Here is a 25,029-nt window from a genome sequence, read left to right on the forward strand (position 1 = left end):
TTTTGGAGATAAGTGTGACTAGTTGTCTCACATCTGCCATTCAAGAGCCTTTGTTTAACTGCCTCTGAACAGGTCATCTCCGAATCCCGAAACCATGGAGGAGGAGCCATGCCTTCAGGTGGAGTAGCTGTGGATTGGGATGGAGGATTCAACCTGCATCCTGTAAGAGGAGTTGTGGAGTCTGTTGCAGAGTGATTGGAAGGCATAAAGTCATGCAAATAAGTCTACCAAATCTGTCATGGTCATGTTGGAGTTATAAGGATGACTTGAGCTCAGTCCTTTTGGAGTACTCTAAACCGAAGGAGAAAGGAAGGAAAGGCCTAGAGCAGCGGCACATCCCATGTAAGGAGGAATGAATCGCCCAGGAATCCATGGCTTAGGCCTGGTCTTGAGCAAAACTGAGAACACTGGGCATTCTCCGCTGTGGCAGAGATCTATGGTGGGAAATCCCTAGTGACTGAAGATGAAGGGCCCATGTATCCAGCTCCCACTCGTAGTCTTGGGAGACTCTCCTGCAAAGTGAATCCGCTGTGGTGCTCTGGTGTCCAGGGAGGTATGCAGCTGAGATGCTGATGTCATGCTGGATATGACCGTTCCATAATTTCAGTGTTTCAGAGCATAGGAAGTGGGACCTTGCTCTGCTTTGGATGATGCTTGTTGACAGAACGGGACCCCAACGCAAATGTTTTTGAGTTGTGTGCACCAAAGTAGTGAGTTCTTGACCTTGATAGGTATGGTTAGAAGCTTGTGAAGGCTGTGTCTGTGAGGTACATACACTGTACGTGGCCATGCCTGCAGACAGTGCATGTGTAACCTTGCATAGTTTACTATCAAAAGTGGCTGCTGCCATGTGGCTGAGTACCTGGAGACATGTCTTGGCTGAGATCTGAGGGCAAGTTCTCACTGTGGATGCGAGATCGACTACTGATGAAAATCTGTGAGGCAGGAGGAAGCATCTGGCTTTTATGGCGTCCAACTATGCCCCAATAAATTCCAGGTGTTGCACCGGTGTCACCGTAGATTTCTCCAGGCTTATGCAAAGGCCAAGGCTTGAGAAAAGGTCTATTGGTGTGAAAGGCATCAGGTTCAGATGAGGCCTTGAGGAGACAGGTGTCTAAGTATGGAAATATGATGATGTCCTGTTTGCACAGGTAGGCGGCCACTACCACCGCGACTTTGAAGAACACTAAGGGGGCTGTAGAAAGTCCCAAGGGCAGTACTTTGTATCAATAGAGATTGGTCCCCAGGACGAATCAGAGGAATGGTCTGTGAGCAGGGTGAATTGGGATGTGCATGCATCCGATTAAGTGAGCTGTAGCTCATGAAAGCTTATGCTCAAATAAATTTGTTAGTCTCTAAGGTGCCACAAGTCCTCCATTTCCTTTTGCGGATGCAGACTAACAAGGCTGCTACTCTGAAACCTGTCAAATATTTCACAGTTACAAACAACCTCCACTCCAGAGTTGTTTGTAACTCTGCAGCTCTATTGTATCTTGGAATAATTAACATAACTGTATTTGGCCAAGAGCCTCATAGTTGGCGATGCAGAATTGGAGCAGGGCAGATGAATAAGCCTTGCGGCCGAATAGGTACATTGTAAGGCTCTCAACAGATTAAAAAAATTAATCGTGATTAATCACATGATTAATACGCTGTTAAATAATTATAGAATGCTATTTATTAAAACAGTTTTGAATATTTTCTACATTTTCATGTATATTGATTTCAATTACAACACAGAATACAAAGTGTTCAGTGCCCACTATTTTTTATTTGCACTCTAAAAAACAAAAGTAATAGTATTTTTCAATTCACCTCATACAAGCACTGTAGTGCAATCTCTTTTATCATCGAAGTTGAACTTACAAATATAGAATTATGTACAAAAAAACACTGCATTCAAAAATAAAGCAATGTAAAACTTTAGAGCCTACAAGTCCACTCAGTGCTACTTCTTGTTCAGCCAATTGCTAAGACAAACAAGTTTCTTTACGTTTGCAGGAGATAATGCTGCCTGCTTCTTGTTTACGATATCACCTGAAAGTGAGAACAGGCGTTCGTGTGGCACTATTGTAGCTGGCATGGCAAAATATTTATGTACCAGATGCATTAAAGATTCATATGTCCCTTCATGCTTCAACCACCATTCCAAAGGACATGCGTCCATGCTGATAACGGGTTCTGCTTGATAACCATCCAAAGCAGTGCTGACTGATGCATGTTCATTTTCATCATCTGAGTCAAATGCCACCAGCAAAAAATTGATTTTCTTTTTTGGTGGTTCAAGTTCTGTAGTTTACGCATAGTGTTGCTCTTTTAAGACTCCTGAAAGCATCTCTCCACCTTGTCCCTCCGATTTTGGAAGGCACTTCAGATTTTTAAACCTCACATTGGTACCTTCTTGCATTTTGTCAAATTTGCAGTGAAAGTGTTCTTAAAAGAACATGCGCTGGGTCAACATCCAAGACTGCTATAACATGAAATATATCGTAGAATACAGGTAAAACAGAGCAGGAGACATACAATTCTCCTCCAAAGAGTTCAGCCACAAATTTAATTAACAGTTTTTTAACGAGCATCAGCAGCATGGAAGCATGTCCTCTGGAATGATGGCCAAAGCATGAAGGGGCATATGAATGTTTAGCATATCCGGCACGAAAAATACCTTGCAATGCCAGCTACAAAAGTGCCATGTGAACGCCTGTTCTCACTTTCGGGTGACACTGAAAATAAGAAGCGGGCAGCATTATCTCCCATAAATGTAAACAAACTTGTTTGCCGTAGGCTCAAAAGTTTTCCATTGTTTTGTTTGAGTGCAGTTACGTAACAAAAAAAAAAAAATCTACGTTTTTAAGTTGAACTTTCACCATAAAGAGTTTGCATTACAGTACTTGTATGAGGTGAATTGAAAAATACTATTTCTTTTGTTTGCCATTTTTATAGTGCAAATATTTGTAATAAAAAACAATATAAAAGGAGCAGTCTACTTTGTATACTCTGTTGTAATCAAAATCAATATATTTGAAAACTTAGAAAAAACATCCAAAATATTTAATAAATTTCAATTGATATTTTATTGTTGAACAGTGCGATTAAAACTGTGATTAATAACAATTTTTTGTTGAGTTAATCACATGAGTTAACTGTGATTAATCAACAGCCCTTAGTGCAGTTGCTTCCAATCCTAGTCATAAGGCGTGTCCCTTTTTGTGCACAGCATTGAAAACTAGGGTATTTAGAGTGGGGTGAGAAAAAAGAAATTCCATGTCCTTAGTGGGGGCGTAGTATTTCTTGTTTGCCCGCTTGTAGGTTGGTGGGATGAATGCTGGGGTCTGCCAGAGCACCTCGGCCAGGTTGAGAGGGCCTCATTGACAGGAAGGGCTATTCTGGACGATGAAGATACATGCAGGATGTCGAGCAGTTTGTGCTGCTGTTCTTTCACTTCCTCCAAAGGAACCTGGAGGGAGTCTGCTATCCTGCAAAACAGCTCCTGAAAGTGTTTAAAGTCATCTGCTGATGTAGGGAGTGGGAAGTAAGAAAAGGAGTAGTAGTATAACCTCCTCCTGTTTTTCTTCCATGTCTGCTATTGGGAGTGTCTTGGTCTCTGGTGGTCAAAAGACAGATGGGAATGGCGAATGTGTATGCCTCCAGCTTTACTCTACGGGAGGATTCCCAAACTGTGATCTGTACATGGCCCACGGATCCCAGTATGGCCAATGCGTAGGGAATGGCATGTGGAGTTGCATCCATGGCATTCCGTACCAGGGCCCTGGTTCGGTTTGCAGATCATAAGAATGTGTAGCTAATGTGTTTTGTGCCTGTCCTGAATGTAAGGGGGGCAGGGGTAGTTCTCTTCCTCGGCGGGGAAGAGCAGTGCCATTCTCAGAGGGGAAAGGAAGTAGTGCTGTGACTCTGGAGAAGAGGATGGAGGCAGAAGGGGCTCATGTCTAAGTAATGGTGATTCAGGGAGGTCAGATACGAGCAGGTCCTTGGGATATCTGAATTCCTGGGGAGGAGGGAGGAGCACCATTGACACCAACGGATGCATCAGCACAGAGGGAGAGGCGCATTCTCTTGAGCAGCCAGCAGATGGAGTCGAGGTCTTGCATGGTGCCGAGGGTGTCATTGGTGCCAGAGAGCGCATTGGTGCAGAGCTTGGTTGGTGCTGCATGTACAGAGTTGCTAGTGGTTTCATCGGTACCATGCAGCCTGAAGTTTATTTGATTGGGGTCTTGTGCCACAGTCCCCGGTGCCCAGAGACGGCGCCATCGCCTGCAGGTCCGCCCGTTTAGGCTCTTTAGCTGTGGTACCAGAGGTACTCAGATGGTCCCTGGAGCTATGTCTCATCCCCAAAGATGTGAAAGCTACTGACCTCGTAGGGAGTGGTGTTATGGTGGGAGGTTTGTCAGAGGGTGATGAGGTAGCTCATTTCTTCCCGTCAGCATGGAAAAAAACAGTTACTTACCTTTCATAACTGTTGTTCTTCGAGATGTGTTGCTCATGTCCATTCCATGCTAGGTGCGTGCGTGCCGCAAGCGCTGTTGCTGGAGATATTTCCCTTAGTATTATCCGTCGAGACAGTTCTAGCACCCTCTGGAGCCGTGTGCATGTATGCGCTAGCATAAGGGGAGGGCACCACACCCTCCCAGTTCCTTCGTGATGGTTAACTCTGACAAAGGGATTGGAGGGTGGGTCATGGAATGGACATGACTAATATATCTAGAACAACAATAGTTATGAAAGGTTAATAACCATTTTTAATTCTTCAAGTGCTTGCTAGGTCACTCACAAGCAGTACCCTAGGAGGTGGGCTTGGAGTTCATGGACATGCTGATTGTAACACCGCTCTCCCAAAACTAGCATCGTCTTGGGCCTGTTAGGTGATGGAATAAGTAAAATGCGAAGGTATGAACCGATGACCAGGTTCAACTCTGCAGATATCCTGAATTGGTACCTGCATGAGAAATGCTGCTGACAAAGCCTGGGCTTTTGTGGGCATGATGGCTGGAGGGGGAACGGTTGCCTGTTCGTAGCAAGCCGAATACAGGTAATTATCCAGGAGAAGATTCTTTGGGTTGATACTGGGAACCATCTCATCCTTTTTTTTGTTACTGCCACGAAGAGTAGCATGGATTTGCGGGAGGGCTTAGTCCTCTCAATATAAAAGGTGAGGGCCTGCCTAACTTTCAATGTATGAAGCTGTCATTCCTCTGAGCTTCTGTCAGGTTTGGGGAAGAAGATGGTTAGAAAAATAATCTGGTTGTTGTGGAATTGTGACTCCGGCAGGAAGGCTGGATGGGGGCGCAGTTGGACCTTGTCCTTGAAGAACACCCTGTAAGGAGGTTCTGATGTAAGGGCCCTGATCTCAGAGACTCTTCTGGCCAAGATGATCACCAGGAAGGTGACCTTCCAGGAGAGAAGTAGTAGGGAGCATGATGCTAACAGCTCAAAGAGGGGGCCTGTAAGCCTTGACAGAACCAGGTTTAAGTCCCATGTGGAGTTGGGGTTCGGTTCACGAATGTGAGAATAGAGTCTTTCCAACCCCTTGATAAATTGAACCATCATATTATGAGAGAACACTGATCTGTCATTCACGGAGGGGGGTAGGAGGGGGTGGAAGGCTGAGACGGCTGTCAGATGAACCTTAATAGATGAGAGTGCCAGAGCTTGCTGCTTTGGGTGGAGCAGGCAGTCCAGGATAGACAGAAGAGAAATTCTAGATGGAGAGAGATCCCATTCAGAGGCCCCAACAAGTGAAACATTTCCACTTGGCCAAGTAGATAGTAGAAAGCCTTATACCAGGGCTACCTAGCAAGACCTGTTAAACCTATGCTGTGGAGGCCTGTTCTTCAGGGTTCAGCCATGCAGCATCCATGCATTTAGGTGCAGGGAGGTGAGTTTCGGGTAAAGAAGCCGGCCATGGTCTTGTGAAATCAAGTCAGGGTGGAGCTGCCACCGAGAGGTCCAGAATGTGCTGAACCAAAGCTGGCATGGCCACACTGGTGCTATTAGCATAACCCTTGCCTCGTCCCATTTGAGTTTTAGGAGAACACCGTGAACCCCAACGAGTTCAGTGGAAAGGGGTACAGCAGGTGGTTTGCCCATGAGAGCACAAAGGCATCAAAGAGGGAGCCTGTGCTGTGCCCACACAGTGAACAGAACTGATGACATTTCCTGTTCTGATTGGTGGCAAACAGGTCCTCCTAAGGAGGCTCCCACCTCTGGAAGATGACACTGATGACCTCCAGGTGAAGGGACAACTCGTGGTGAGAGGAGAAGGACCTGCTGAAGTGATCTGCCAATACGTTCCACGCACCTGGGGCATGAGACGCCTCGAGATGGAGTGTGTTGCACAAAAGTCCCATAGAGCGATGGCCTCCTGACACAGGGTGGATGATTGGGCCCCTCCTTGCTTGTTGATATAAAACATGGCTGCTGTATTGTGAATCAGGACTTGCATGAGACCTAGGGAAGGAACACTTGACAAGCCAGGAGCATAGCCCCGAGCTCCCTGATGTTTATGTGCAGGGAGAGTTCTTCCTGGGACCAGAGACCCTGACTCCTGAGGTTGTTCAGGTGGGCTCCCCACCCTAGGGACTAAAGACACCGACAGCTGTGGGGCCACGAAGGGCACCCTCATCATTACCACGCTTGTCTCCTTCCACCAGGCCAGGGAGGCGAGGACCAGGGGAGAGATCATAAGTACGGAGTCCAAGAGATGTCTGTTCAAGGAGTATACTAACACTAGCCACAGTTGGAGGGGCCTGATGCACAGTCTTGCATATTGGACCACGTAAGTGCAAGCTGCCATGTGACCCAGTGGCTTGAGACATACTAGAGCTTTCATGACTGGGTGGGCCATATCCTTGGATATCAGGTTTGCCACGGTCTGGAATCAGGCCTCTGGCAGGAAGGCCATGATCTTGGTCAAGTCAAGAACAGCCCCCATAAATTCTATTCTCTGAACTGGGACAAGAGTTAACTTCTGCTCGTTTATCAGCAGGCCCAGCTCCCTGAAAGCGGTTTGGACCATGCTGATGCTGTCTTGCACTTGAGCCTGTGACCGACCTTTGATCAGCCAGTCACTGGAGGTACAGGTAAACCTGAACACCTCACTACCTGAGGAAGGCTGTTAGAACTGCCATCCATTTCGTAAAAACTCTCGGGGCTACTGATTGGCCAAAGGGAAGAGTGGTGAATTGGTAGTGGCAATGACCCTCTACAAACCTGAAAATCTATGGCCATGGAAGATAAAAATCTGGAATTATTCATCCTTTAAATCGAAGGTGGCGTACAAGTTTCCTGGGTCCAGGGGGGAAATGTGATGATCCAGGGAGATCACGCAAAACCTCAGAGCTTGTCTACACTACCACTTACGTTGATGTAACTTAAGTCACTCAAGGGTGTGAAAAAGCCAACCCCCTGAGCGACGCAAGTTACATCAACTTAAAGCAGTGTCCACAATGCGCTATGTTGGCAGGAGACACTCTCCGCCAACACAGCTTCCACCTCTCGTTTAGGTGGAGTAATTATGCTGACAGGAGAGCACTCTCTTGTCAGTATAGCATGTCTTCACCAGATGTGCAGCTGTGTCAATGTAGTGCGGTAATGTAGCCCTCAGTTTCTTGAGATATGTATTGAAGTGACGCAGGTCCAGGATGGGTCAGAGTCCCCCTTCTGCCTTTGGGATTAGGAAATATTGGAAGTAAAAGTTCCCTCTCAAGTCCGGAGGAACTTTTTCCATGGCCCCCATACACAGGAGGTACTGCTCCTACTGGACAAGAAGCTGCTCGTGAGAACAGTCCCTGAAGGAGCACAGGAATGGGTGGATAAAAAATGAAGGGTAATAATGTCACTGTGCTCAGGACCCACCGGTCTGATGTTATGGATGCCCAAGGTGGGCTGAAGAGTGACAGTCCAAAAATAAAGGGGGGATGAGGGAGATAGATCTGAACTGGTGACTGGTACAGTGCCCTCAGGTGCACCTTCAAAAGGCCTGCTTGGGCCCACCGGAGTATCTCTGGGGCCCTGATTGAGAGGCTGAGGTAGACAGAAGGGGCTGGTGCTGTTTACCTCTGCCTTTTCTTTTGTAGGCCTCCTGTCTTGGGAGGTCCTGAGAACCAAGGCTGCTGCTAGGGAGTGAAGTGTTTTCTGGAGACAGATGGAGTGTACCGCCCTAAGGATCGTAGTGTGCCCCTTGAGCCTTCAGACTGAAGTCTCATGTCCACCTGCTCAGAAAAAAGAGGGGAGCCTTCCAACGGGAGGTCCTGGATTGACTGTTGGACCTCCTGGGGAAGGCCAAAGGACTGGAGTCAGGAACAGCATCATGGTGACTGATGAGGCTACCGTCCGGGCTGCTGAGTTAGCAGCATCCAGAACCACCTGGAGAGAGGTCTTGGCCACATTCTTACCTTCCTTTAGGAGGGCTGCACACTCCTGCCTTGCCTCTTGAGGCAGGGAGTCACTGAACTTAGACAGGAATCCCAGTGATTAAAATTGTATCTCCCCAGCAGAATTTGCTGACTGGCGATACACAGCTGGAGGTTACCTGTGAAATAAACCTCTCTTCCTAAAGGGTCCAGTTTCTTACTGTCTTTCTCTTTCGGTGTAGCAATTGACTGGGCCTGCCTGTCCCTTTTGTTAACAGCAGACACCACCAGGGACCCCAGGGAAGGGTGCGAGTACAGGTAGTTGAACTTGCTCACTGGCACATAATACTTCTTCTCTACCCTCTTTGAAGTGAGGGCCAGAGAAGGAGTCTGCCACAGGACCTGGCCTGATCCCATTACTGCCTCACTGATGCGCAGGGCTACTCTGGATGGAGTTGCTGCAGCCAGGACCTCAATAAGGTTGTGTGATGTCTCTGAGCGCCAAGCCTAGGTTTGAGGCGACCCACTTCAGAAGGTCCTGTTAGGCCCTGAAATTGTGCTGGGGAAGTAGACTGCTGGGACCCGCAACAACCTCATAGGGGGAGGACAAGGAGATGTCCTGCACCAGAAATGGGGCTCCTCCTTCTTCCTCTGCCCCAACTATGTCCCCTGGAAGCATGTCCTGGACTTTGGTACTGGGGTCGGTGCTGGAGTCTGGATCTGGTGCTGAGTGTGAAGAAGAGATAGCCTGTCTCCCAGAGGCCACCAAGTAGGAGCGGTGGGAGTCAAACCCCAAGAGTTCTAGTTGGGCCTCTGCACTGGCCAGTGATTGCTGGCCAGTGTCCACCATGAAGCTCCGGGGAGTGGGGAGCTGAGTGCCGATAGTGGGCTTTTTTCGGTATACAGGGGAAGACTATTCTTCTGTCGGTGACCATGGTGGAGCATTACCCGCTTCTGCTTCCATACAGTGCCAGGATTCTGGGGACTGGTGGTGTGCCAGGGAATGGGATGCCAGGATCGGGTAGGGCTTGCCCCTGGGTGGTACCGGAGGACCTGGTGTTGGAAAGGTGCCTGATGCACCGTTTGCCCTCCTGGTTCTGGAAGCAAGAGATAGTAAGTTCCCCAGTGCGGCTGGATGGACTGGAAGAGAGAGAAGGTTCCTTGCCACCTGATAAGCCTCAATGGTGAACAGCACTGTCAGTCCACTGGTACTGTGGTGACTCAGTGGTGGGTCCCACACCAGACTCATCTCTCTTGGTGGAGCCGAGGGTGTAGACGCACGTCCAGGGGTAGAAGAGTGGCCCAGTGCGGGTCTCACTCTGTCTCCCCGCTTGTTTCTCCTCTTCTGCACAGGAAAACACGCTTTCTCAGGGTGCTGCTTTTTGTGCTTCTTCCATGGCACTGGGGATGAAGAACAGTGCTTGGAAGTGCCTGGTGCCGAAAGCACTTTGCACTGACACCGAAGTCTCAGTGGCAAATCAGACTCGTTCGGCTCTGAGACAGGCTTGAGGGTGGCTTCCATGAGGATAGCCTTTAGTTTGATGTCCCATTCCTTCTTCTTAATGTGGGGTCTAAAGTCTCACCAGATTTTACACTTGTTCTTAATGCGAGTTTCCCCCAAGCACTTTAAGCAACTCAAGTGCAGGTCACTCACAGGCATAGGTTTTCCACAAGAGGCACAAAACTTGAAACCTGTGGACTGGGGCATGCCCAGCCCCTGGGACAAAAAATGCTTTGATGATGAGAAATACATACATTAACTATATAACTATCACTTTCAAAAACTATATATGTTAAACTATTAAAACTATGAACGGAGAAGGAGTCCAAAACCACTGGGAAGAGCCTAGCCAAAGCAAGGAGGTAAGATGGAATTGAGAGAGTGTGGGGCTGGCAGCACCCCTTACACCAACACACGCACTTGGCTCCAGAGAGTGCTGGAGCTGGCCCAATGGACACCACTAAGAGAAAAATCTCCAGCAACAGTACACGCGGCAAGCACATACCTAGCATGGAATGGACATGAGCAAGCACTCAAAGAAGAAAAGATTTCTTCTTAGAAGAATTTGGTGGACGACCTAGCAGCGTGCGAGTGCCATATGAGGGAAGTGTCCAGACCATGGTCTGATGCTAGATGCAATGATCTCTCCAGGAGAAGTCATAGCCAAATGTCTCAGTCTTTTCTGGCCCTGGCAGTCAGGTTCTGGCAATGGGTACACTTCTGTGGGATGTGTCCCTCACCTAAGCAGTGGATGCACTGTGGGTGACTGTTTGCTTACCGGGAATGCCTCCCAGCAGGAAACACACCTCTTAAACCTAGGAGATCCAGGTATAAGGATGAGGAAGAAAGCTTCCCAGTCGGGAAGGGTGGGAAGCAGGAAAATGAAATCCTAAGTTATGAATTAATGGGGAGGGTAAGAGGAAGGAAAAATGATAAAGAAAAGAACTAACTACTAAACTACACTTAACCTAACAGGCAAGGCATTATCTAAGAGCTCAAAGGATAGAAGGGCTGTGCTTTGGATTCAATCCCAGACCAACGGCATCTGAGAAGGAACTGGGGGGTAGCTGGACTGCACAGTGCTATATGCGTGTGTGCGTGCACACACACACACACGTGCGCGCGCGCCACTCAGAGCGAGACAGGGAGGCGTGCATGTGTGGTCCAACGGGCACTGCTAATAAAGATCTCTAACCCCAGGCGCAGGGAGTGCTGCCGCACCTACAGTGTAGCACCCACAGGGACATCACTCAAAGAAGGAATCACTCTTGGTTCAACTAGACAGCCTGGTAGCTGGAAGGAACTGAGAGGCGGGTCAAAGCCATGGATCCTTTTATATGCTTGGGTCCAAATGTTCAGGGCCATGAGAGAGCCTGGTCCCAAAGGGCAAAGCTTTCTAGCGTGTTCTGGTAATGATATGGATGTGAAGGTGCTTCCCCAAGACATGGATCGCTACTGGCAATTCTTGAACCTACCCTTACAAAAACTCCTGCCCACTTTCCCAATCCACTACAAATCATCGGCCCAAGAAAGCAGCACTGGCGCCGCAGAATGCACTGTGATGCTGACGTTACACCCATCTCTGACAACAGCCTATATGAGTGTGGGGTACTGTGTGTTTTCCCTCCCTGCCCAACAAAAATGAGTTAAATTTTTAACATTCTTAGTTTAAAAAAATTAAAAAAATATATGTTTTTATTTTGCAAAATTATGCAATTGTTAAAAATATGAATTTCCCTGTAACTTGTCTTAAACCATCCCCGTAAGAGCTAGCTCTTGCAATTGACTTTACCAGGATAATAGTTGTTCTGACTCAGTTGTGTCACTCAACGAGTGACAACCAGATGATTGGTCATGGGCATGCCTAACGTGGCAGACACTGTTTATAATTTATAATGTGTTAAATTCTATTGTTAGTTTTGTCAGTTGGAGCAACTAGGCAATGTTTTACAGTTCTACTTTTTTTAGATCGGTGTAAGTAAGGATAACCATGAGTACCTACCACTGGACTTCTTGGACTAAACAACTTCTCTGAACTTTAAATGTTTGTTTTTCAACAGTCACAAAAATTAAACATGATCTTGGAATCAAGACTTCAGAGCAAAAGTTATTTCTTCTCACATATAAAACTCTTATTTTAAAAATCTTTTTACTCAAAAAGATATTGCATTCAAAGTGTATTCTCAAGTACAATTCAATACAGTATACCAAAATTTGCCAGTGCTAACAGTTAATTTAGCATCAGATTCAAGTTCACATTTGTATCAAATTCATGTCATGTTAAAAGACATGGTATTACTTTAAATCTTTGGAATCTATATGAAAAAATAAAAATAGTAAGAAACGAAGCAGCTTAACTTGCTTAGTCATATAAGCTAAGTTAATTTTATTGTCTTAGCTTCATTTCTATTTTACCATTGCTTCCATCTCTAGGCATTTCTAAGATGCCAATTGCCAAGATATCAAGGCAACTCAAAAACAGTAAAATTCAGAAAGTGTAACAGGGGAGACTATATAGATATATATAGTCCTATGAAGCCATGCACAAGAAAAAAAAATTGTAAACCTTTAATTCAGTCTTACTCACATGGCATGCTGCAAGTTAGTTCTCAGTTTGACATAGTTCATCGCTGCCCTCTCCTGCTGTTGCCTAGCTGCTTCTTCTTGTTGTCTTTGAGCCAACATCCACGTTACTTGCGTGCTTAAAAAAAATTATTCTCCTTTAAATGTGAACTGGTTTCATATTTGAACAGTAATACAATGTACACGTTAGTTGTCTCTACATACTTGTAATCAAGTGGAGCTTGATGGTGTTCAGGCTGCATTGGATATACACCCATGTAACTTTCTTCAGGTCGCAACCGCTTAGGCTCCCTCATGATTGTAGAAGTGAGTTGTGGCGTTTGCATCATGACTGGTGTGTGCATTGTCTGCTCCCTGTTCAACCACATGCTGTCACTACTACTGCTTTCTTCAGCTGAAAGTGAAGAATAATATCAGCATATATTTTTCACACCAATTTAAAATCAAATTATTTAAATATGACAAATATAGAGTGATATATCTTTCAAGCATATGCATAGATGTCCACTGTGGATCAATAATAAAGTTCTTACCTTTTAAGAATCTGCAGAGTAAAATGTACTCAAGAATGCCTTGGCACAACTGACCATTGCATAAACTATTTTAAATACCTTCCCACTAAAAGCACATTGTTTTTTCCTTTACGTTATGTGTGCCCATGTCTTATCATTCAGACTTCCTATTCAGGGTAGCATTGCAAGAAATGTATATAGACAAAATTAGGTTGTAAAGATACAGAAAGGACAAAGATACTCTTATCAATCTGACAAATATGAAAACTCTCAAGGTCAGATCCCCAGCTTGTGTAAACAAGGTTGGCTTCATTAACTTCTAAAAACGTCAATATATTTTATACTACGAAAAAATTCACACCTTCAGGTATTTTCCGCTTCCCTGTTGCTGGTTTTGTTTTCTTATTCCTTACTGTAGAACCTCGACTGCTGATTCCACTAATGACTGACATAGTATCATCATCACCTCCAGCTAGTAAGGAGTTCCTATAAGACATGAGAGGAAGCCACACATCTTCTCTTCGTAGAGACATCTGAAAGGTCATGAACTTCTCCAAGTAAACATACCTTTAAAAGAAGTAATGATTATAAATGTGCAGAATATATTAAGACATTCCTATATTTTAAGAAATGTAAGCTTATTTGATTACTCAAAAACTTGCATCATAATGTCATCTTCATTCCTAATTTCAAAGACTTTTATAATCTAATTAAAAAGAAGTCTTGCCAACAGCAAACTCAACAAGATGTCTAGACTTGCTCATCCACCTTCGTGTGAAAACAACAAATAAATAGTTTGCCTTGTTGTGATCACACTTGTTTGCCCCAGTCTAAAGTTACTCATGGCGTAACAAAAATTCCATTTTAGAGATTATATACATGTTTAGTACATGAACAAATGAAGGTTATTTGTAACTTGGCATATTCAGATTTATGGATAATGTGCCAACTGGTGCAGCCTAACAATCTCTAAGCAGTGCCTGTTAGCAGGTGCATGTGTGCTCTATTACCCCTCCAATCCGTGTTCACAAACATTCTGAGGGTGAGAAGCTATGTAAGTGGGTGATGGGCCCTCTACCATCTCAATTCCTTCTACCGCTGACCCAAAGAAACCAAGATAGGACTCTGAGAAGGAGGGGAAGGTGGGCGGGAAGTATGAATACACAGAGTCATCTCAAAGAACTCAAGTTACAAGTACGAATACTTCATTTAGTCATGTCTTAAATGCTTATATAATCTGCAAAATGGAATCTTTGGTATTCCACTTTGCTTTGATGAAGCCTTGGACCTGAATGACTTCCTCTTTTGTTGAAACTGCAAGGAAGAAGCTGTTTGCTGGTGGTGTTGCCGTCTTTGAGTTGAAAGATACAATGAAGATTGAGGATAAAATTGTATCGGATAGTGAAAAGGAGTAGATGGTCTCTCCTTCTAGCAGTGAAAAACAAAACAAGCAAATGAGCAGTAGTTTTAGTCTTAACTTTTCCAAAAGCTTGTCCTCCTTGTTACTGAAAAGAGCATCACTCTCAAAGGCAAGATCCCAAATCTTAAACCTAGTGTCCATGGCCACCAACAGACCAGGGATGTCTTCTCAAAGTAACAGCAGATGCTAAGACTCTGGCCGAAGAATCAAAAATACCAAAAGAAGCCCTGAGAACATGCTTTGCCACATTATGTCCCTCTCCCAAGATAGCACTGGCCAATCTCCTCTGTTCATCTGATAACTCTTGCACAAAGATAGCTATTTTCTCCTACAGATAGAATTCATATAGTGGGACATTGCCACGGGGTAATTAGAGTCTGTAATACCTAGAGATTAAGAAGAAAAAAATTCTTTTCAGGGCATCCAACTTCTTCCCTCTTTATCTGTGGGGGTTCAATGAGATTGACCAGACCTAAATATATTACTCGCTACTGCAACCACCAAAGAATGTGGCAAGGGAAAAATATGAAAAACACAAAAACCCCTCACATAGGATTTGATACAGTTCATCTGCCTTCTTAGAAATGGGCAGACAGGAAGCAGGGGTAACACAAACTGCTTTAGCAGGTTGCAAGAGACTATCCAAAATGGAGGTACAAACTGTCTGAAGGGCTGAGGAAACCAAGAGTTGGGGGGCATAAACTTGGAGGGCTCAGATCTTTTGGCTCTTTCTTGATCCTCTTTAACTGTGGATCTGTCCTCAGATCTGCTATGGATATCACTGGAGACAACAGCCCAGAGGATGAAGAGACATGAACTGTGAGAAAGGTTTGCCTGGTGATCCTGTAGGAGATTTAGGAGGAGGAGGCAGATATGGTCCAGAGAAAGACTATCTTCCATCCTTCCTCTCTTATCGGGAGTAAGGGATTTAGACCTTGGAACTGTCTTCCTTTTCCTATCCTCAAACAATCTTTCACTCATATCCAAAAAATAATCAGATGCCAAACAAATTTCTACTACTACTGTAACAGTCCTCTTTGGATCAGTCATTGATAATAGGTTTGGTAAAGACAATTGTGCCTGACACTGGCTGTCTTCTCCTTCACCTTTTTCTTTGGAACTGGCAGCAAACACATGTGCCTTTGACATTCTCTCAGCTTTAACAGGAGGATCTGACTAACTAGGCACGTCATCTAGAACCAACAAAGAGACATCCCTGGGATTTCTTAGGCACCTTACCTTGATGCAGCTGGAGCTGAGAGAGACCTCTTAGCCTTCAGAGCTGAAGATCTCTCAAAACCCAAGGGTCTAGCAGTAAGTTTCCTTAAGCAGGAGCACCTGCAGCCTGTTTTGCCTCTCATTCTGGGTGTGAAGGTCCAACAGATGGAACACCCAGAACGGGAGTGACTCTCACTGAGGCACTTAACACACCTCACTTGATCATCCCAATGCTGGAAAGATGGCTGAACAGAGAGCACATTTCTTGGAACCTGGCTTCTTCTTTGGATCTGCCAACCTACAGAACCAAACCTAAAAACTAAAACTAAAAATTACTAACACACTAACTATACTAACACTAACAACAGGCTATCCAAGACACTAAGGTAGGAATAAAAATCTGATCCAAAGGACCATAACAGTTCACTTCCATCTAGCACTAGCAGCTGGAAGGAACTGTGGTGGTAGAGGGCACAGCGCCCCCTTATATAGCCCCACTCTCAGAATGTTCATGAACGCTGAGGTGAGGAGGTGCACCTGTGTTCTAGCAGGCACTGCTCAGAAAGGTTCCATAGATAGGCTGCACTGGTTGGCTCATTACCCATATAACTAGGAATACATACAGCCACTTGAGGAAGAGCAAGCTTTTCAAACTGTTAATGCTGCTTATTCTTTCCATGAAAACCTATCATTTCAATAGCTGAAAGCAGAACAGGAGAAACCAAGTAATCTATTAACAATTATAGAACAGCTAATACTTCCTTAGTTTTTAACCATTCCTGTATACTTATTACAAAAATTAGGGACTCTGCTATAATAGCTTGCCTTTCCCTTGCTTTTCTATTAATTCTAAATGTTACTGAAGTTTACTTCAATAATAGTGATCGCAATTTTTTGCCTAGTTAATAATAAAGATTAAAGATAAAATGTTATCAAATTTAACTATGATGTTTTCATCATTTAACATTTCATAATATTAAGAACTCTCAGAGAATACTTACACTGTTCTTTTGTCTTGTCTGAGAAGTTTGGAGGAGAACTCACTCAGAATATCAAGAAATGCCAAATTTAAAGGAGGATGGCTCTCACCTTGTGGATTAGGCTCTTTAAAAGCAAACTCTATGCCATCTCTGAAAATAAAAGTTAAAAATTAAGATTTAGAAGAATTACCTATTTTACAGTTTTCTATAGCACCACCCACATGACCAAAGTATCTAATCACTGAGAGAGTTCTTATTTATCGTTTCACTCCTTTCTCCCTGCATTAAATCCATGAAGAACACAATCAAGATCAAAACCACCATTCTTCCAGATGTATTGGATAGGACACCCTTGAAAGTTGTCAGTGCTACTCCTACGTGAACTGGTGGAATTGCTGTCTCCACAATCTTTCTTGATCCTGTCTAGTACATGGAATAACCTTGGTCCTCCAACATGACAAAGAAGAGTACTACCAGTAGTCAACTGGGTCAGCCTTCATTATCAACATAAAGAGGTTGAAAACACTTTTTCATGATACACTACAAGAAATGCAATCAAGTAAGAGGAACTAGAATGATGCTGAACAGTAAAATTATTCAGTGCTTCAGTTTTTATTTTGATGTAGTACAGTCAGGCTCCACTTAAAGCTATGGAAAACCTGGTTCTTAGAATCAACTGAAACTACAATAGCAAATCACTTTTTTCACCTCTACCTGATTGGCAAAATAAAAGATCCTCAATAGCACTAAAATATTTTGTATTAATATACAACTTTGGTAAATTCCCAAAAGAAAATATTTATCATGTCAGAAACAAAATTTCTTGGTTGAAGAAATGAAGTTTAAAAAAAAAAGATAATTACTTGTGTAACATGGCAATAGCTTCTCTTGTTTTTAGTTGATCAAGTCCAAATGTTAAAGCAAAACGTCGAGCGAGTTCCTTAATACCACTAAATGTCGGTGATGATCTGTCAAAATTATAACCATTTTCTTGTATCATCTCATTGAAAAGCTGCATGAAATGAGTAAGAAAGATATTTACTGATTAAAATATACCAAATATTATATAAAAACTAGACTGAGAACTACAGATTTCTCACTTTTGTGAAGAAAATAAATTTTGCATAGTTAGGCAAAGTTTATAAAATAATGAAAACAGACCACTTATGAAAACCTAGGTCTACAAATACATCTCCCTGCCAAGTCAAGATTACTCCTTAAACTACATTCTCTAATATGTTTAGTCTAGATTTAGATATCCCAGGGTATGAGGTTTTCAGTACATTCCTAATGAGACAACTGCACAGTTTAGCACACCTTGTCTCAGGACAATTCCCCAGATTCCCATCCTAAATATATTCTATTTAGCTATCCATACGGGTTCCAGAGGTGAAAGTAAGCCAGTACACCCCAGTACGGTGTACTGGCAAGAGCCGGTACGCCGTACTGGGGCAGCCCAGCTTCCCCAAGGGGCAATTTAAAGGGCCTGGGGCTCCCAGCAGTGGCTGGAGCCCCAGGCCCTTTAAACTGCCTCCAGAGCCCCGCTGCTGGAGCCCTGGGGTAGCAGCTGCGGGGCTCCGGCGGCTATTTAAAGGGCCTGGGGCTCCCCTGCTTCTACCGTCCCGGCCCTTTAAATAGCCCCCGGAGCTCCGCCACCGCTACTCCAGGGCTCTGGGGGCTATTTAAAGGACCAGGGCGGTAGAAGCAGGGGAGCCGCAGGCCCAGAGCCCTGGGGTAGCAGGAGCTCCAGGAGCTATTTAAAGGGCTGGGGCTCCAGCTGCCTCTGCCGCCCAGGTCCTTTAAATAGCCGCGGAGCCCCGCCACTTCCCCAGGGCTCCGGTGGCTAATTAAAGGACCGGGGCAGTAGAAGCAGTGGAGCCCCAGGCCCTTTAAATAGCCCCGGGAGCCCTGGGCTGCTGCTGCTATCCTGGTGGGGAAGGGGGGGAGGAGAAATGGGGGGCACATACCTTACAGGGTGGGCTGGCTCTGACCCCTCAGCCCCACCCCTTCTGGGGGCCAGAGCTGGCCCCAGCGTACCGGTAAGTCATTTGACTTACTTTCACCCCTGACGGGTTCTCATGTGACTCCTACCACTGTTGTGTGAAGTGCCCACTCAACCCATTAATTTCTATTTCACCCCTTTGTACCACCCTAAATGAAAGCTCCTCCTCTCCATCTCTACAGTGAAATTCTGGCTCCACTGAAGTCAATGGCAACAATCTCACCCCCCATGTTTATATCCTTCATTTATTGGTAGACCTACATTAATATGTGGCAAAACTGAACACACTGAGCTCTTTTAATCTTTCCTCTTAAATCAATACTTCTAGCTTCCCATTTTGGTGCTATTCACTAAACTTCTTTCCATTTGTCAGTATCTTTTTTGTAAGAAGGTAGTGGAGCAAAATACAATCTACACACCTTCATGAACAAAATGATTGGTAGCAGTTTATTCCATGAAGTGTCTATTTATGCAGTTTGTTGCCTTTTTTGCAGTTATATTACACTACAAAATGTCTTATTTCTTGTACACTATGGGTATGTCTACACAGGGATAAAAAACCCGCAGCTGACTCAGATCAGCTAACTTGGGCTCAAGCTCTGAAAAATCACTAGAAGGTCCCAGAGCTCCAGCTCTAGCCTGAACCTCTACACAGTGACTTTCAGCCTTGGAGCCTGAACCCAAGTTAGATGACCTGGGCCAAACATGCCCTGGCTGCAGGTCTTTTACCCCTATCAGTCCTATGGTCTCTTTTCAGCTCTTCTGCTTCCAAGAGTTCTCCCCTATAATGTAGTTTCCTAGATGAAATAGTAAGCATTTTTCCAAGTTTAATATATTTTCTACATTCTCTGGGTCCCTTTGTATTCTTTTTCCGATCACACTGGTATTTGGAACTCCTGTCAAGTTGGCACTATGTGACCATTATTAGTATACTGTTCACTATCTTTTTTAGGTCATTAGGTTGTCTATAGGATACATGCAGAGGAGGCTGATGAGACGGCAGCATTTTATGGTTTCACAAAAAATTACTAACTTAAGCCTGTTGGAGAGAGTCAAAAACTGTATAAAGAGAAATTAGCAGTTAATTGAACATTTTTCTTTCTAGGCCTACAATGAGATCCATGTGGGTGATCCCTTGCAAACACACAGCACCCCACTAAAGTCAATGTGGGTCCACCTGAGTTATGTGATTGCTGAATTAGGGCTTTTTAATTTCTGAGATGGGTGAAGCCTTTGCCAAGCACTGATGTGTAATAAACAAGGTAAGTCTTTTTCATTACTTGATAGAATGAAAACAGTGGGGAAAAAAGGGGGAGCTATTTTTCCTTGTTGATCTGCTCAAGAACATGGAATTAAGGAAGTCTGTAATGCATTTATTACATTATTAAAATGAACATGTGGCTCTACTTACTATTCTAGAACTGGAAGATATTATGATAGAGTCCCCCTTCATTAGATTTTTACAATCTTTTCCCCACCTTTCATTAACATAATACTTGAAGACAAATGCAGAATAAGCAGGGTTTTCTTTAAATCACCTTAAAAATAATTATAGAGCCTTACTTTACAATTTAATCTCTCCTTCTAACACTCCCCTCCACACAATTTCCTATGAAACGTTACCCACAACCAACAAGGAATATTTTATTATTCTGTATTTATATATAAACTTTAAAATGAATAATTCTTACCTGCTGTAAACTAAGAATAAGTGTCTTCGCACACTGAATTTTGTCTATCTGTCTTGTTTTACTCATTGTTTCTTTGATAATATCTCCATAGTCATTGTAATACTAGAAAAAATCCACACAAAAGAGCTGAAGCTTTAGATTTTATAAAAATATACTTTACTACTGAGCCCTTCAGAAAAGAATGCTGCATTATGTACTTTATTTACCATGTACCTTGCCAGAAACATGTTCAATACCTAACAAGAACGAAACTATGAAATAGCTTTACAGAGTCAAAACACACATTTTTCACCACAATAAAATTATCAAAATTATACTCTAAAAAACTATCGGAAAATTTTGAAAAGTTCAACAGAAGTTTTCCATTGCCTTTCATACCCTGCTTAATGAACAATAGTGTCTGTTTTGAGGCAGAATGACCTATTTAGCTTCATGGCTGACAGGCATACTTAATATATACACAATCATTAGTAGCACTGCCTTTCTTGGAAGGAGAGCTCATTCTAGTAAATCTAGTGGCGGGAAAACCCCATTTTCTTTGTGGCAAAGGGGGTATTCCGTCCTCAACTTCCACAGGGAGGGCTACCTGTCCTCCGAAGCTGCCTTCTTTAAATAAATAATAAATATAATAGAATTTCCGCCATTGTTCCTTAAAAGTATTTAAAATTGAATCAAGAACCTATATTTACTCCTTAGTTATCAAGCAATCACGATAAAACAATTAGGAGAGAACCTCTGTCACTGTGGTTTTAAAAAAAAAAGCTGTACGCTCAAGCTAGGTACACACTACAGCTTAAGTTGGTATAACTTATGTGGCTCAGGGATGTGAATAATCCACCTTTGTGAGCGATGGAAGTTACACCGACCTACGTGCCAGTGTGGACAGCATTATGCTGGTGGAAGAGCTTATCCTGCCGACGCTGCTATCGCTGCTTGCAGGCACTGAAGTAATTAAGTCAACAGGACAGCTCCCTTCTATCAGCTTAGAGCAGTGGTTCTCAACCAGGGGTATGTGTACCTTTGATGTTACGCAGAGGTCTTCTAGAGGGAACATCAACTCATCTAGATCAGTGGCTTTCAACCTTTCCAGACTACTGTACCCCTTTCAGGAGTCTGATTGGTCTTCCACACATTATACCTCACTTAAAAACCATTAGCTTATAAAATCAGACATAAAAATTCAGAAGTGTTACAGCACACTATTATTGAAAAATTGCTTACTTTATAATTATATGGTAAAAATGAGGAAGTAAATCCATTGGAATGTAAGTATTGTACTTACATTTCAGTGTATAGTATATAGAGCAGTATAAACAAGTCACTGTAGGAAATTTTAGTTTGTACTGACTTTGTTAGTGCTTTATAGTTAGCCTGTTGTAAAACTAGGTAAATATCCAGATGACTTGATGTAGTCCCTGGAGGACCTCTGTGTACCCCCACAGGTACATGCAGCCCTGGTTGAGAACCACTGACTTGTTTATACAAATCAGACTCCTGAAGGGAGTCTGCAAAGGTTAAAAGTCTCTGGCTGAGGACATCTGCACTAGCAGCGCTACAGCTGTAAGCTCTGTAGCGTAGCCATAGGCTCAGAGGGGGGAACAGCATGGAATAGTTAATGCATTTTTTGTGGCGCCAAGGAGCAACAACGTTTTATGTTCACAGACAGAAGGTTCAGGATTAGCAGGTATGGCCCTGGATCCCAGGAACAGAGGGTGTTATTTATTGAACTAAAGTAGTAATCTATGTGTAAAGAGTAAAATTTCTATTTGTTGGAAATCTCTATTCCCTAGACCCAATAATTTTTCCCTCCTACAAAACTCTGAAAGATCTTGTTTATCAAAAAGAATTTCTAAACGTCCTTTTTCATTTGGAATTAGGCATCATTCAGTTGATTTTTATTCATCTATAGTAACGAGGTTAAAAAAGCTGGTTACCTTCCCAAACTCAAACAAGAAATCAAAAATACCATATCAGGATGGGAAAATAAATCTATTAAAAGGGTTAAAGATCAGCTGTGGGAATATTTTTACACACTAAAACAATGTGTTACTCTGACACAATAAAGTTGTCTTTGCAATTTTCCATATGGAAACATGGGGAACTACCTGTTACATGGGGAACTACCTGTTTATATTGGATTTAAAATACATCTTTCACATAATCAAAGAAACTGGGACCCACAAGGTTTAATTACAAGTACAATTTTTGTTTTACTGCAGTATTTTTAATGTTTCACTATTATACAAAATCTTCAAATTTACCTTCATATATTGCTTGAAAATATCTGCAGCAGTATTCATTTCAACCACAGTATATACAATAAGTTTACAAAAAGCTGCAAGCAAATTTCTTCTTTTGTGCAATGCTTCAATCTTGCTAGCTTCATCATCCTGCTGTCCATCTGGAAGGTATGCAAAGCATTAAACTACCTAGGACTTTTGTTGTTTTTTATTATTCAGGTCATTTACTTACTCAAGTGCCTGAACAGTTTACATTTTAGCCTTCTATATGAAGAAGTGTTACAGCAAAGCACCAGGAGTCAAGGCTCAAGAATTCTATTCCCAGCTTTCCCAGTAATTCACTTTGTTACCTTTGGACAAATGACTTCACCTGTCTGAAAAATGGGACTAGTATCTGTTTCAAAGGAATGTTACAAGGTTTAAATAAGGCTTCTAAAGTACTTTGAGATCACTGAATGGAAGGTGTTACTTTACCCTAAGTATATTTCCTAACAGTACACCAGCCATATTACTGTGACAAACTGCAATATTTGACTAAACTAATACATTTTTAACATTTGCTAAAAGCAGCCTTATTACTACAATTTATTTTCTACTTTTTGGTAATGAAAAAGTATTTCTTTTCAATGTTTATGTAAACAGTTACATTCTGACCAAATCTTATAATACACCAATCCTGTCATGGGAGAAACGGCTCTAAGTGAGCAAGTACCTCACATTCCCTAGACACACTCAAATCCTATGACTTTTTAGAGACTATTAACAATGATGCCAATTCTAGTAGAGATTTGTGTGACTTCCACTTTCTTTGTAATCTCTACACCACCATTTTATTGTAACTATTTTTAACTCTCTCTCATACTGGGACTAATCTGAACCAGTTGTAAATGTGAAATGCCCTACACCCTTGTTATCGCATGCTGTTATCAAGTCCCCATTTCACTTTACACCCTTATTAACTAATCATTGGCTTTGTGAAATATTGACTAAGTAGTATTTACTTTGAGTGCAGCCAAGAAAAGCAAAAATAGAAGCTCACAAGCAAAACTGTAAAGAAGTTCAGTACCAAAGTTAACAATGTGGTTTTAATACATGGGATAACTAAATCACATAGATTAATTAACTTGCTACCCAAGGTCACAGAGTAATCTTGCAACTATCAGATTAGAATCTAAAACACTCTGGTGTCTAGACTCTTTTGCTCTAACCAGTAAACCTTTCAGATTCTTAAATAAGTAAAACAGCTCACACACAATGTGTTTGTGTTATGGGTTTTGGTCCCCCCCCCCCCCGTATATTAAAATTTTAAGATTTATAAATAATTTTTGGCTTAATACTGCACCATCAAAGTCAATGGTCATTTTACTACGGACTTCAACAGCAGCAAGTTGGGGCCCCTTATTTGGGCAAAAAGAAAGATTTATTTTACAGGATTTTTTCTTACATACATATGTATTAAAAAAATAAGAGTTGGAAAAAACCTCATGGTTCTGCTTGCCAATTCTGGATTGTTCACCATAGTATGTTTTCTAGTGTTTCTAGTCTATTTTTAAACATCCCAAGTGATAGAACTTCTACTGCTTCCCTGGGAGACTATTCTACAGCCTAATAAGTCTGCCTGAGTCTCCCCCACTCCCCTGCAAATATTCAATCTAAATGTTTCCTTTCTTACATTACACCCTAAACAATTACTCTCTATACACAGCATTACTGTTCAAATACTTATATGATAACTTAAGTTATCAAACAAAACCAAGATGCTTCCTAAACAATTACAATATGTTGACTTAAATTGCTTTTATTACTAGGCACGTACAAACATGCATATTAGAAACATATCCATGTGATAAATTATTTATCGTGTTCCTTTGGTCATTTCCCCCGTTTTCTGTTTACCAATCCATATCTGTCTTCCCAAGAACTACTTCCAACATCCCAAAATCATGAATAGCTTCCAATTGCTGCCTCTATCTTCATGGATACTCTTGTGTTTGCATGTACACAAGAACTGGCAAGAGTGCATAAGAGCATGGACATAGGATAGCGAGCACACGCAAGTGCATAAGCTAGAAGGCAAAGTGAACACAGAGAAAACACCTGACATTTTTATTATATATATAAATAAAATAAAAATAAAATGTCAGGTGTTTTCGCTGTGTTCACTTTGCCTTCTAGCAATATATATATATAAAAATATATATATATACATACACACACACACACACACACCTGCACTATTGCTGTCATCATCCTGGTCAATGAAGACATGATCTAGAATAAAGCTGAGCAGTTCAGACTGTAATGAAGAATCAGGAGTGTAAACAAGTGGCTCTAACATGTCACGCCCTCCTGACATAATCTGATGGCTGAAGATCATCAAGACATCACACAGAATAGTGAAAGCCTATTAAAAAAAAAGAAAAAAGAAACAAAGGCTTCCTATATTGAATTTCTTAAACTTCTGCTCTTTCATCAGAAACTGTATTTTAAATAAACTGGAAGTTAAACAACAA

The 25,029-nt window shown here is 42.7% G+C and overlaps 1 protein-coding gene across 3 annotated transcripts in view; it reads right to left on the reverse strand.

Annotated features, from left to right (window-relative positions):
- The window catches only part of STAG2 (STAG2 cohesin complex component), a 180,526-nt gene that overhangs the window by 13,325 nt on the left and 142,172 nt on the right, over window positions 1–25,029 (reverse strand). For all 3 annotated transcript variants that reach the window (XM_084639662.1, XM_084639664.1, XM_084639663.1), the window contains 8 exons: window positions 24,746–24,920; window positions 22,538–22,677; window positions 20,277–20,378; window positions 17,447–17,595; window positions 16,605–16,733; window positions 13,327–13,532; window positions 12,658–12,847; window positions 12,458–12,571 (listed from right to left, as the gene is read on the reverse strand). In XM_084639662.1, coding sequence (XP_084495788.1) covers window positions 12,458–12,571; window positions 12,658–12,847; window positions 13,327–13,532; window positions 16,605–16,733; window positions 17,447–17,595; window positions 20,277–20,378; window positions 22,538–22,677; window positions 24,746–24,920 — 1,205 coding nt within the window. The remainder of the gene's footprint in view (window positions 1–12,457; window positions 12,572–12,657; window positions 12,848–13,326; window positions 13,533–16,604; window positions 16,734–17,446; window positions 17,596–20,276; window positions 20,379–22,537; window positions 22,678–24,745; window positions 24,921–25,029) is intronic.

This window comes from Lepidochelys olivacea (assembly GCF_965140295.1).
Source record: "Lepidochelys olivacea isolate rLepOli2 genome assembly, chromosome: 9".
Taxonomy (NCBI): Eukaryota; Metazoa; Chordata; order Testudines; family Cheloniidae; genus Lepidochelys; species Lepidochelys olivacea.